Source organism: Podarcis bocagei, assembly GCF_964188305.1.
Source record: "Podarcis bocagei genome assembly, chromosome: 12".
Classification (NCBI taxonomy): domain Eukaryota; kingdom Metazoa; phylum Chordata; class Lepidosauria; order Squamata; family Lacertidae; genus Podarcis; species Podarcis bocagei.
This window is the reverse complement of record NC_138137.1, coordinates 58607769-58620119: the sequence shown is the minus strand read 5'-3', so window position 1 is coordinate 58620119 and position 12351 is coordinate 58607769. Positions and strand designations below refer to the sequence as shown.

Sequence of the window (12351 nt, the reverse complement as noted above, 5' to 3'; positions counted from 1 at the left end):
GTATCTGAAGAAGTGTGCATGCACACGAAAGCTTATACCAAGAACTAACTTAGTTGGTCTTTAAGGTGCTACAGGAAGAAATTTTAATGTTGTTTTTTCTCCTGTTGTTGTTTATCTCCTGTCTAGCAGGTTACTTGATTGGATTTCCTGGGGAGCCTGGCCATTCTTTTGTAGTGGTAAAATACTTATTTCCTGGGCCAGGTCACAGGCTCACACCTTATTCAAACAGACATATCCTTGAGACAGGATTTGTGAGGAAAGAGACAAGGGGGAGGCTTTTCCAGTTTAACCTTGCAGAAAAAGGATTTGGTCAGTTTAGGAATCTAAATGGTTCCAGGTTGGTCTTCCTGTGTTGATCTATGTATGTGCAGTTATGAACATTACCATATCTCTAAGACCATAAAATTCCTATCACAGCATCCAGCTAACATCTGGAGGGCCAGAGAGTCTCCCATCCCTGTCCCTGTCCCTGTCCTCTCCCAGCCTCCAGGTGTTTGGGACTCCAACTCCCATCAGCCCCTGCCAGCTCCGTGGGCGGGGCCAGGCATTGCCAGAGAGAGAATGCAACTTCCGCCCGCGGCCATGTTTTTCCCTGGCGGTCGCCCTCCCGCCTCAGGGCGTCGCCAGTACTTGGGCCCGCTTCCGCTTCCGGCCCGACTTCCTGGAAGGTTGGCATTTAAAGCCCCGCTGCCCGTGCGGGAGGCTGCTCGGCTGCGATTCAGCTGCGCGACGCCGCCTGCGGCTGAAGGAGTCGCCTTTGCGGAGGCAGCCCTCGCCCTTCCCTCGCCAAGCCAAGCTCCTCGAGCAGAAATTGCCTTAGGAAATCGGAGTTTTCCTCTCTTGGCGCGTTGCAACAGCCATTTTTTATTTTCCAATAACCCTTTGCAAGCAGTTCTTAGCAAACCCCCCCTATTTATTTTATTTTTTGCATTTCATTTCATTTTATTTTTTGCATTTCATTTCATTTTATTTTTGCATTTCATTTCATTCTTTGCATTGCATTTTATTTCATTTCATTTTTTATTTTTTGCATTTAGCAATCAAAAGCAATTTTGGGGGGCTTGCATTTTCATTTTATTTTGTTGCAACAGCCCTTCAAAAGCAGATTTTTTGTGTGTGTGCTTGCATTTTTATTTTTTGCAATAGCCCACCCTGCAGCCGGTAGCAGGACAGCGTGGGCACATCTTTTCCTGCAAGGGATCTGGAGATCTTGCCATCCCCTCCTGGTGCCTTTTTTCCCCCTTCCTCTACCTCCCCACCTTATATTCAGGGCCTGATTTTTTTTATTTTTCATTTTGCGAGCGAGCGATTCCCTTTCCCCGGCAGCTCCTCGTCTCTCCTTCCATTCATCGGCGAGCCGATTTCCTCCCCGGAGCCCAGGATCTCCTCCTCGGCCCCGTTTGCAAGATGTTCAGCTGGCTGGGCAACGACGACCGGCGGAGGAAAGACCCCGAGGTGTTCCAGACGGTGAGCGAGGGTCTGAAAAAACTCTACAAAACCAAGCTGCTGCCTCTGGAAGAATACTACAAATTCCACGAGTTTCATTCGCCCGCCTTGGAAGATGCCGACTTTGACAACAAGCCCATGGTTCTTCTCGTGGGTCAGTATTCCACCGGCAAGACCACCTTCATAAGGTAAAAACGGCTGGGTCTTTTATTTAATTTTTTTAAATAAAATATTTATTAAAGTTTCAGAAAAAGGAATTACATAAAAACAAGAAATACAAAAGTAAAAAACCAAAAATAAGAATAAAAGAAAAATGCAGAATAAAAAAAATAAGTACACTTACAGAAAAAAGACTAAAAATAAAAAATCAACCTTTCCATATCTTACATTCATATCCTTGTTTCCCTGACCTCCTCATACCTCCCTTTTTTGCATTCCAATTCAATTAATTAATTCAGCAATTTCTTTCCCTCCTTCTTATCCTGATCTTTGATATTAATATAACATTAAATTTTTACCTATTTAAAAATCCAATTTTTCCATATTCTTTTATATCATTACAGCTAGAAACCGCTTAACTTCAATCAAACATCATTCTAACATTCATTAATTTTGCAATACTTCTGTAAATAGTCTTTAAATTTCTTCCAATCTTCTTCCACCGACTCTTCTCCCTGGTCTCGGATTCTACCAGTCATTTCCGCCAATTCCATGTAGTCCATCAGGGTCTTTTTTAATATTTTCAAAGATCTTTATTGAAAATCAACAAATATACATAAAAACCAAAATTCCCAAGGATTCCCTCACATAAACTAGAATATCTAAATTACAACAGCTGCACAATTATACACTTAATTATAAAACCCACCACCCACCCTCACAGCAATTCGACTTCTTTATATTTCTTTCTACCTGTTTCTCCTTGCATTCTATAATGAATTATTTTTGTTAAATTCTGGTTTTTCTTTCTTTACTTGTTTTGTTATTACTTACATTTATTATTCTAAGCCTATTAACATGTCATTTTTAGAACAATGTTTTGACATGTAATCTTCGAAAGACTTCCACTCCATTCTTAACTTTTGATTTCATTGATATCTTATAATTTTCCAATTCTATATACTCACTTAATTTACAAATCCACTCTTCATTTCTTGGTATGTCCTGAGATTCCCATTTAGTAGCAATCACTACCCTGGCAGCTGTTGTTGCATATAAAAAGATTGCTTTTTCATATGTGGTATGTCAATTGCTGGGTCTTTTTTATTCTTATTATTTATTCGATTTCTAAACGTTTTATTATTATTTTTTATAAAATCACATATACACTCCCAAACACCTCCTGGTGTTTTTAATTTCTCCCCCTTGCCGCACCCTGTCTTCTTCCTCTTGTATTATAACAACTATGCAATAATCTCTAAGGCTTTCTGTGGCTCATCGTTCAAATTCTGCTCGCAAATTTATCATGCTATAACATTTCTTTAAATGTTCCGAAAAAGGCTTCCATTTTTTGCTGTTAGCGTGGCCAATTCTGCATAGATCCCGGGTAGGCAACCTAAGATACAGGGGCCGGATGCGGCCCAATCGCCATCTAAATCCAGCCCACGGACGATCCGGGAATCAGCGTGTTTTTTCATGAGCAGAATGTGTCCTTTTATTTAAAATGCATCTCTGGGTTATTTGTGGGGCATAGGAAAGGCCCTTTCTCGTGTTGTCACCCACTAAACCTCTTGGGGATAGGGGGACACAGAGAAGGGTATCGGATGACACATGCAGGGTCCGGGTCGGTTCATATGGGGAGAGGCAGTCCTATAATAATATTAAATTTATTATGGTATGGCTGCAATATATTCTGAACAAAAAGCTAAACTGATTGTAAATAATGTTGTGACTGAGGAACTTAAGATAGAAAAAGGAACACGACAGGGGTGCCCAATTTCCCCATTACTTTTCATTTCGGTTCTGGAGGTGTTGCTGAATATGATAAGAAAGGACCAGCAGGTCAAAGGTGTGCAGGTCGGAGCTAAACATTATAAGTTAAGAGCGTATGCAGATGACCTAGTATTGACTTTGCAAGAGCCAAACACTAGTACGAAAAGGGTCTTAGAAATAATACAACAATTTGGCCAGGTAGCTGGATTTAAGTTGAATAAGCAAAAAACTAAAGTTTTAGGGAAAAACCTAACAGATATGGAAAAGGAGAAATTTCAGGAGGAAACAGGTTTGACAGTGGTCAAGAAGGTCAAATACCTAGGGGTTTATTTAACACCTAAGAATGTCAATTTGTATAAGGACAATTATGAAAAATGTTGGTCAGAGATTAAAAAAGATTTAGAAATATGGTCAAATCTGAAACTGTCAATGTTAGGCCGAATTGCAGTAATTAAAATGAATGTATTGCCTAGAATGTTATTTTTGTTTCAGACCTTGCAGATTCTTGACAAGATGGAATGTTTTAAGAGGTGGCACAAAGACATTTCGAAATTTGTCTGGCAGGGCAAAAAGCCCCGAATTAAATTCAAAATACTGACTGACGCTAAAGAAAGAGGGGGTTTTGCCCTGCCGGACCTAAAATTGTACTATGAGGCAGCAGCTTTTTGCTGGCTGAAAGAATGGATGCTCCTCGAGAACACGGACATCTTGGATCTGGAAGGTTTCAATAATGCCTTTGGTTGGCATGCATATCTTTGGTATGACAAAGTTAACAGTACTTTTAAAAATCACATTGTTAGAAAAGCATTATTTAATGTTTGGATAAGATACAAAGACCTATTGGAAAATAAAACCCCTAGATGGGTGTCACCAGTGGAGGCTAAAGCAGTGAAGAAACTCAATATGGAGGTCGGATGGCCGAAGTATTGGGAAATCTTAGAACAGGATGGAGACAAGTTTAAACTACAAAGTCAGGAGAAATTGAAGCACAAAGTAGAAAATTGGTTTCAATATCGCCAAATAATGGAATTTTTTAAACAGGATAGGAAAATCGGTTTCCAGGTGGAGAAATCAAAACTAGAGACCGAATTGCTAGAACCCAATACTAAGAATTTATCTAGAATGTATAACTTGCTGCTGAAATGGAACACACAGGATGAAACAGTTAAATCGGCTATGATTAAGTGGGCGCAGGATGTTGGACACAACATTATGTCAGATGACTGGGAATGGTTATGGAACACCGGTATCAAATTTACGGCATGTAATGCCTTAAAGGAAAACATTATGAAAATGGTTTACAGGTGGTACATGACCCCAGTCAAACTGGCAAAAATCTACCATTTGCCCGATAATAAATGTTGGAAGTGTAAAGAGACTGAAGGTACTTTCTACCACCTTTGGTGGACATGCCCGAAGATAAAGGCCTTCTGGGAAATGATCTATAATGAAATGAAAAAGGTACTTAAATGTACATTTCCTAAAAAACCAGAGGCCTTTCTCTTGGGCATTGTCGGCCAATTGGTGACAAAGAAAGATAGAAATTTCTTTATGTATGCCACAACAGCAGCAAGAATACTCATCGCAAAGTATTGGAAGACACAAGATTTACCTACTCTGGAAGAATGGCAGATGAAAGTGATGGACTATATGACATTGGCTGAGATGACAGGCAGAATCCGTGACCAACGCAAAGAGACGGTGGAAGAAGAATGGAAAAAATTTAAAAGCTATCTTAAGGACTACTATAAACTGAATGAATGTTAAAATGTTGTGGTTGCCAGAAGCAATAGGGTACAGGGATACAAGGTTAGACAATAAAAGAGGACTAAGATGACAGAGATTAGAAAGTAACAATTGGGAGTTGCTAGTTCAAATATGGACATTGGGATGCAGAGAGGGGGGGTATGGGGAAGTCCAAGAAAAGAGGTTTATGAAAATATCTTTGAAACTATTTTGTATGTTTGTCATTTTTTGTGTTTGTTTGTTTTTCCTAAAAATGTTGTAAAACCAATAAAAATTTATTAAAAAAAAAAATAATAATATTAAATTTATTATTTATACCCCACCCATCTGGCTGGGTTTCCCCAGCCACTCTGGGCGGCTTCCAACAAAATATTTAAAACAATACAGCATCAAACATTAAAAACATCCCTAAACAGGGCCGCCTTCAGTTGTCTAAAAGTAAAATAGTTGCTCATTTCCTTAACATCTGATGCGAGGCTGTTCCATAGGGCGGGAGCCACCACCGAGAAGGCCCTCTGCCTGGTTCCCTGTAACCTGGCTTCTCGCAACGAGGGAACCGCCAAAAGGCCCTCGGCGCTGGACCTCAGTGTCCGGGCAGAACAATGGGGGTGGAGACGCTCCTTCAGGTATACTGGACTGATGCCGTTTAGGGCTTTCAAGGTCAGCACCAACACTTTGAATTGTGCTTGGAAATGTCCTGGGAAGCCAATGTAGGTCTTTCAAGACCGGTGTTATGTGGTCTTGGTGGCCACTCCCAGTCACCAGTCTAGCTGCCGCATACACCTTGTATTTAAAACACCTTCAATGCACATATAAAGTACATGTCATTGCCCAACGAATCCTGGGAATTCTAGTTACTCACCCCAGAGCTACAATTCCCAACACCTGTATCAAACTACAATTCCCAGGACTATTTGGGGGCAAGCCATGTGCCATGAAGGTGCTTTAAATGTATGTTTTGGTTCCGCCTGTGGAAGGCTGGGTGTCATACCAGGCGCGTGAATTAATTTGTCCTGGCTATCAGAACATTGGCAACCATACCGGAAAATAATTTGCCGCGTTTCTTTTCTAGAGGAAACTGTGCTCTTGGCCTTTGTATACAGTCCCATGTAGAAAAATTGCGAGATCACTGGAGCCTGTGAAAACCTTTGTGGTGAAAATTAGCATGAATGGGCACGTATGACATACCAAGACCAAAGTTTGCTGACCTTTTAAAAAAGTGGCAAAATATTATGGGAATCCTGAAGAAGAAGAAAATCCAGGAGGGTTGGTCTGTTGCAGGAGAAATTAGAAAGCGACTTGTGGCATCTTGAAGACTCACAGATTTTATTATGGCGTAAACCTTAATGATAATCCTTAAGCCTGTTTTCCCAGGGAGCAAAGTTTCTGACTGATGGTGTTCAAGGCAAGGGGGTGTCTCGTGTTCACACAGCAAGTGGTGTTTACATGAGAGGAGTCCGTGGAACGCTGAGTGGACAGATTCTGAGAAAATTATGGGCTGCTAGTATGCTTAGATCACGTCTTCCGTAATTGGAGGATATTTTGGAGGAGAGGGAGAGGGTGGGGGAGAGATTTTAGGTGCCTTAGCTGGGTGCATAGCAATTGCCCGGTGGTCCCTGGAGATTCGAAAAACGCTTTTCAGGCTTCTCTCAAGTGGTACCCATAAACTTGCAGGTGCAGAAGAACAAAGATGGTCCACTTTGAAGAAATGGAGGCCTAAAAACAGGATCTGGACAGTCATTGTACCCACAGTGGGAAGCGTTACAAACCCCATGGAAGATCACGAGTAGGAGACTTATCTACCTGTGTCACCGTGAGACGGTTCAGGCTTAGTTCTCACTGAGTTGGTAAGGCTGCGTCTGGGTTGTACCACATCAGACGACAGATGGGGTCTCGTATAACTGAAATAGCCAGACATAGACTTCTACCCTCTTGCTGAAAACTAGGCGTTGGGTCAGGGTTTGACCGCGGAACCTTAGAATCATAGAATCATAGAGTTGGAAGAGACCACAAGGGCCATCGAGTCCAACCCCCTGCCAAGCAGGAAACACCATCAGAGCACTCCGGACATATGGTTGTCAAGCCTCTGCTTAAAGACCTCCAAAGGAGGAGACTCCACCACACTCCTTGGCAGCAAATTCCACTGTCAAACAGCTCTTACTGTCAGGAAGTTCTTCCTAATGTTTAGGTGGAATCTTCTTTCTTGTAGTTTGGATCCATTGCTCCGTGTCCGCTTCTCTGGAGCAGCAGAAAACAACCTTTCTCCCTCCTATGTGACATCCTTTTCTATATTTGAACATGGCTATCATATCACCCCTTAACCTCCTCTTCTCCAGGCTAAACATGCCCAGCTCCCTTAGCCGTTCCTCATAAGGCATCGTTTCCAGGCCTTTGACCATTTTGGTTGCCCTCCTCTGGACACGTTCCAGTTTGTTAGTGTCCTTCTTGAACTGTGGTGCCCAGAACTGGACACAGTACTCTAGGTACCTTTCCTGAGGCTAGATCAGTCGATGGAGCAAGCTTGTTTTCTCCTACTCCTGGAGGGTAGAAATCGAAACCATGGCTTCGAGTTGCAAGAAAGCAGATTGCGTCTAAGCATCAGGAAGAACTTTCTGATGATAAGAGCTGTTCGACAGTGGAACAGTCTCCCTCAGGAAGTTGGGGACGCTCTTTGGAGGTTTTTAAGCAGAGGTTGGATGCTTTAGCTGAGATTCTGATCCTGAATGGCGTAACTGTGCATGCTCTGGTTATCTCTCGCTTGGACTACTGCAATGCGCTCTATGTGGGGCTACCTTTGAAGGTGACCTGGAAACTACAATTAATTCAGAATGCGGCAGCTAGACTGGTGACTGGGAGCGGCCCCCGAGACCACATAACACCGGTCTTGAAAGACCTACATTGGCTCCCAGGGCGTTTCCGAGCACAATTCAAAGTGTTGGTGCTGACCTTTCAAGCCCTAAACGGCCTCGGTCCAGTATACTTGAAGGAGCGTCTCCACCCCCAGCATTCTGCCCGGACACTGAGGTCCAGCACCGAGGGCCTTCTGGCGGTTCCCTCATTGCGAGAAATGAGGTTACAGGGAACCAGGCGGAGGGCCTTCTCGGTGGTGGCACCCACCCTGTGGAATGCCCTCCCATCAGATGTCAAAGAGATAAACAACTACCTGACATTCAGAAGACATCAGGGAAGTTTTTAATGTGTCACATTTTAGTGAATTTTGGGTCTTTGTTGGAAGCCACCCAGAGTGGCTGGGGAAGCTCAGCCAGATGGGCAGGGTATAAACAATAAATTGTTGTTGTTATTATTATTATTATTATTATTATTATTATTATTATTATGGAACAAAGGAAGCTGTCTTCTCCCAGTGGAGTTGTTCTTCCTAGTATTGGAGGTGGTTTGCATCTGAACACAAATTGCAACAGCTGGAAAACAGCTTATGGGGAAAACTCCTAATTACCTGGTTAGCTGCGTTGGGCACAGAATGCGAATCTAGGTTGGCCTTTGGCTAGATCCTGTGGCCGGGTTCTTCCTACAGTGCGATCATGGAAGGAATCAAATGTATCTGAACTTTTTCTTTGTCCAGTGCATCTTCCAATGGGGAAGATTTTTCCAGGTATTATAGCCGGTTGTTATTTGTTAAATTTATGAGTCAGGTTTCCTTTTCGTTCTTTTTGCCACAGCAATTCAAAGTGACTTACAATACGTTAAGCAAGAAACCAACCAACCGGCGTTAAAATATATAAATGCAAAAGGCGATTCTCTTTAAAAACAACACACCCAAACTAAATTAAAACAACCCATCCATGTGAAAAGGCTGTAGATAATTAAAATGATGAATGTCTCATGTGACGCATGTCTATACTGTCTGAATTTTCCCCATAATAGTATGGGTAATAAGGCCCTTAGACTTTTACTGATACCGGTGTCTCTCTTCTGGATTAGTGAAAATACAGCACCGCTATAAAACTGAACTCCTGGGCTGAATTACGTAGCTTCTAAGAGCGATTTTACAGCGGGAGTGGCTGACTTGTAAAACCACCCTGTGATCCTTGAATGAAGGGAGGTTTATCAATTTAATAAGTAATACAAAATAATAATAATAATAATAATAATAATAATAATAATAATAATAATAAATAATAATAATAAATAATAGAAGTAGTAGTAAAAGGTAAAGGGACCCCTGACCATTTAGGTCCGGTTGTGGACGACTCTGGGGATGTGGCGCTCATCTCGCTTTACTGGCCGAGGGAGCCGGCGTACAGCTTCTGGGTCATGTGGCCAGCATGACTAAGCCGCTTCTGTGAACCAGAGCAGCGCACGGAAACACCGTTTACCTTCCCGCCGGAGCGGTACCTATTTATCTACTTGCATTTTGACGTGCTTTCGAACTGCTAGGTTGGCAAGGGCAGGGACCGAGCAACGGGAGCTCACCCCGTCGCAGGGATTCGAACCGCCGACCTTCTGATCGGCAAGTCCTAGGCTCTGTGGTTTAACCCACAGCGCCACCCGCGTCCCAATAATAGTAGTAGTAGTAGTAAATTGGCTGAAGGACCACATTCGTCCTTGACCTAGCTTTGGGGGACTTCATAGCAGAGGTGGGTATGGCCCATTCGCGCCCCCCCCCAAGGATGCACACACACAACCCAACTGCCCTACCCCACCCTCAGTTGACCTATGCATGAATTGGGTTCATCACCCGTCTCCCCAAATCTGATGACTGGCGAGGTGGCAATTTGTATCCCCATAGGGCACTGAGCTGGGCAGGGAGATTTTAGCTGTTTCCTTTTGGCTGCCAAAATCTTTGGGATCCTGAAAAAGATGGAATAATTGCTGGGGAGAGGAGCTGCAACAGCCTGGTGTGGATACTAGCGGTAAACTCTACGTGGGGCTGCCCTTGAGACTGACCCAGAAACTCCAGCGGGTGCAGAATGCCACGGCGAGACTCCTTCACATTCACCCGGTTCTCTACCAGCTGCACTGGCTCCCGTTGGAGTACAGGATCAGGTTCAAGGTGCTGGTTTTAACCTTTAAAACCCTATACGTACCTACGGGACCGCCCTCTCCTGGTATGTCCCACGGAGGACCTTACGGTCTTCAAACAAAAACATCTTGGAGATCCCGGGCCACAGGGAGGTTAGGCTGACCTCAACCAGCGCCAGGGCTTTTTCGGCCGTGGCCCCGATCTGGTGGAACGCTCTGTCCCAAGAGACTAGGGCCCTGCGGGACTTGACATCTTTCCACAAGACAGAGCTGTTCCACCAAACCTTTGGCCAAGGCACAGTCTGACCCCCCTCCTTCGGTAATCCTCACAGAACTCTAGCCCAATGGTTTGCATTAATTTGATTCTGAATTGATTTTAGAATGAATTGGTTTTAGAATGCTCTATTACTTTTACTGTTGTGAGCCGCTCTGAGCCCGGCTTCGGCTGGGGAGGGTGGGATATAAATAACATTTTATTGTTTTTATTATTATTATAAACTGCTCCTGGCTTGGGGAGTTCTTTTAGCGCACCGTTTGCCTCCATATAAGCCGCATAAGAGTTGCTGAGTTTAGCATCAAGGAATGGAGTTTTAAAAGAAAATATCGGGGAAGGCATGTAGCCCAGCGTTGAAGATTTCCATACAAAAAGACCCACCTCTGGCGGGGCTCAGAGAGACCCTTGCCTAGAAAAGCTTGAGAGCTGCTGCCAATCTGTGTAGACAGTATTAATCTAGATGGGTCAAATGTTCTGACTCGGTTCCAGGCAGTTTCCTCTGTTCCGTGCTGTCCGTGGGTTGTCCTAATCTTCTGCTGAATGTCCTTACGAATCACGCTCCCTGTTTTTCTTGACCAGTAGCCTTGTTAAAATGTTAACATTCTGGTTCTTCAGGGTCCAGCTCCCTTTCCTGGCTCTGTAGAAGTGAAGTCTCAACGAGTGTGTGCTTCCTGCTGTCAACGCGCGTGTATGTAAATACTGACACGGAAACATTTAAGACGAGGATGGGAAGAGGACAGAATCCTCAAATTGTTGGGTTGGAAAGGGACCGAAAGGATAATCTAGTCCAACCCCCTGGAATGCAGGAATCTTTTGCCCCACGCGGAACTCGAACCCACAACCCTGGAATTAAAGAGTCTTATGCACTACCGAATGAGCTAGATGTGCCTTAACTCTGTTTATGTGCGCAAAACAACAACAAACCTCTGGTTATGTGAAACATCCAATAAACACACAAGACGTAACCGGCTGTACGTTTGAAAAAATAATATATACTATTCATTGTGTTGAATTGTAGATTTCAACAGAAGTAGCTCATAAAGTTCAACGGAAAAAGTAGAAGGCCCAGTGGATCAGTTCATTCTCTAAATCAGGAATAAGGTCCATACATGTGAAAATGCAGTTCCACAGAATCCTTTCAGAGTCTAAGACGAGGATTTCTGGAATATTAGCCTTGTTTCGCCGTCCTAGGCTTCGTCAGTAGTACAAACTCATATATGATATCACAGGACAGTGGATCTTATAGCATAGTAGTAGCTGCTGTCCTGTGATATCACATATGAGCTTGTACTACTGACGAAGCCTAAGAACTGCCACAATCTTTCGTGTGGATTGTTGGACTCTATGAACAGACAGGTGAAATAGACATTTTCACGTATATGAACCTTATGCATAAACTGATTAGAGAATGAACTGATCCACTGGGTCTTCTACTTTTTCGTTGAATTGTAGATTTCAACAGAAGTAGCTCATCAAGTTCAACACAATGAATAGTATATATATATATTTTCAAACGTACAGCCGGTTACGTCTTGTGTGTTTATTAACTCTGTTTATGGCATGAGAGCTAGGTCTGCTGACCCCAGGCTGGGACTGGCAAAGGCAGGAGTTTTGAGAGGACCCTGGGGACTGTGGCTCAGTGGTTAGAGCGTCCGGCTTTTCATGCAAAAAGTCCTAGCTTCAGTCCCCAACCTCTCACAGTTTGACTTGGAATTCCCCCTGGCTGAAACCCTGAAGAGCTGCCAGTCAGTGCAGACAATATTAAGTGAGATGGACCAGTGCATCCTATGTTCCTGCTGTGAGATTCTGGGGAGCGGATTCTCCCCGCCATAACCTCCTGCCAGCCACTCATTACTTGAAGGGAGAGAAACCCAATTCTGTGTACAGACAGCGAGAACCCACGGGGAGGTAATAAAATCTCCCGTACCTGGTGATTGTTGACCTTGAAAGGTCCTGGAATTTTTTACCTG

General features: G+C 43.4%; 2 protein-coding genes across 4 annotated transcripts in view; one reads left to right on the top strand and one right to left on the bottom strand.

Moving 5' to 3' along the window:
- Window positions 1-12351, bottom strand: part of LOC308569721 (uncharacterized protein) — a 198718-nt gene that overhangs the window by 79796 nt on the left and 106571 nt on the right. The gene's annotated exons all lie outside the window — the stretch shown is intronic.
- The window catches only part of LOC308569610 (EH domain-containing protein 3), a 40750-nt gene continuing 29435 nt past the window's right edge, over window positions 1037-12351 (top strand). Inside the window, exon 1 of the mRNA XM_081163744.1 lies at window positions 1037-1634. Within this exon, the coding sequence (XP_081019870.1) occupies window positions 1408-1634 (227 nt within the window). The 5' untranslated portion in view covers window positions 1037-1407. The remainder of the gene's footprint in view (window positions 1635-12351) is intronic.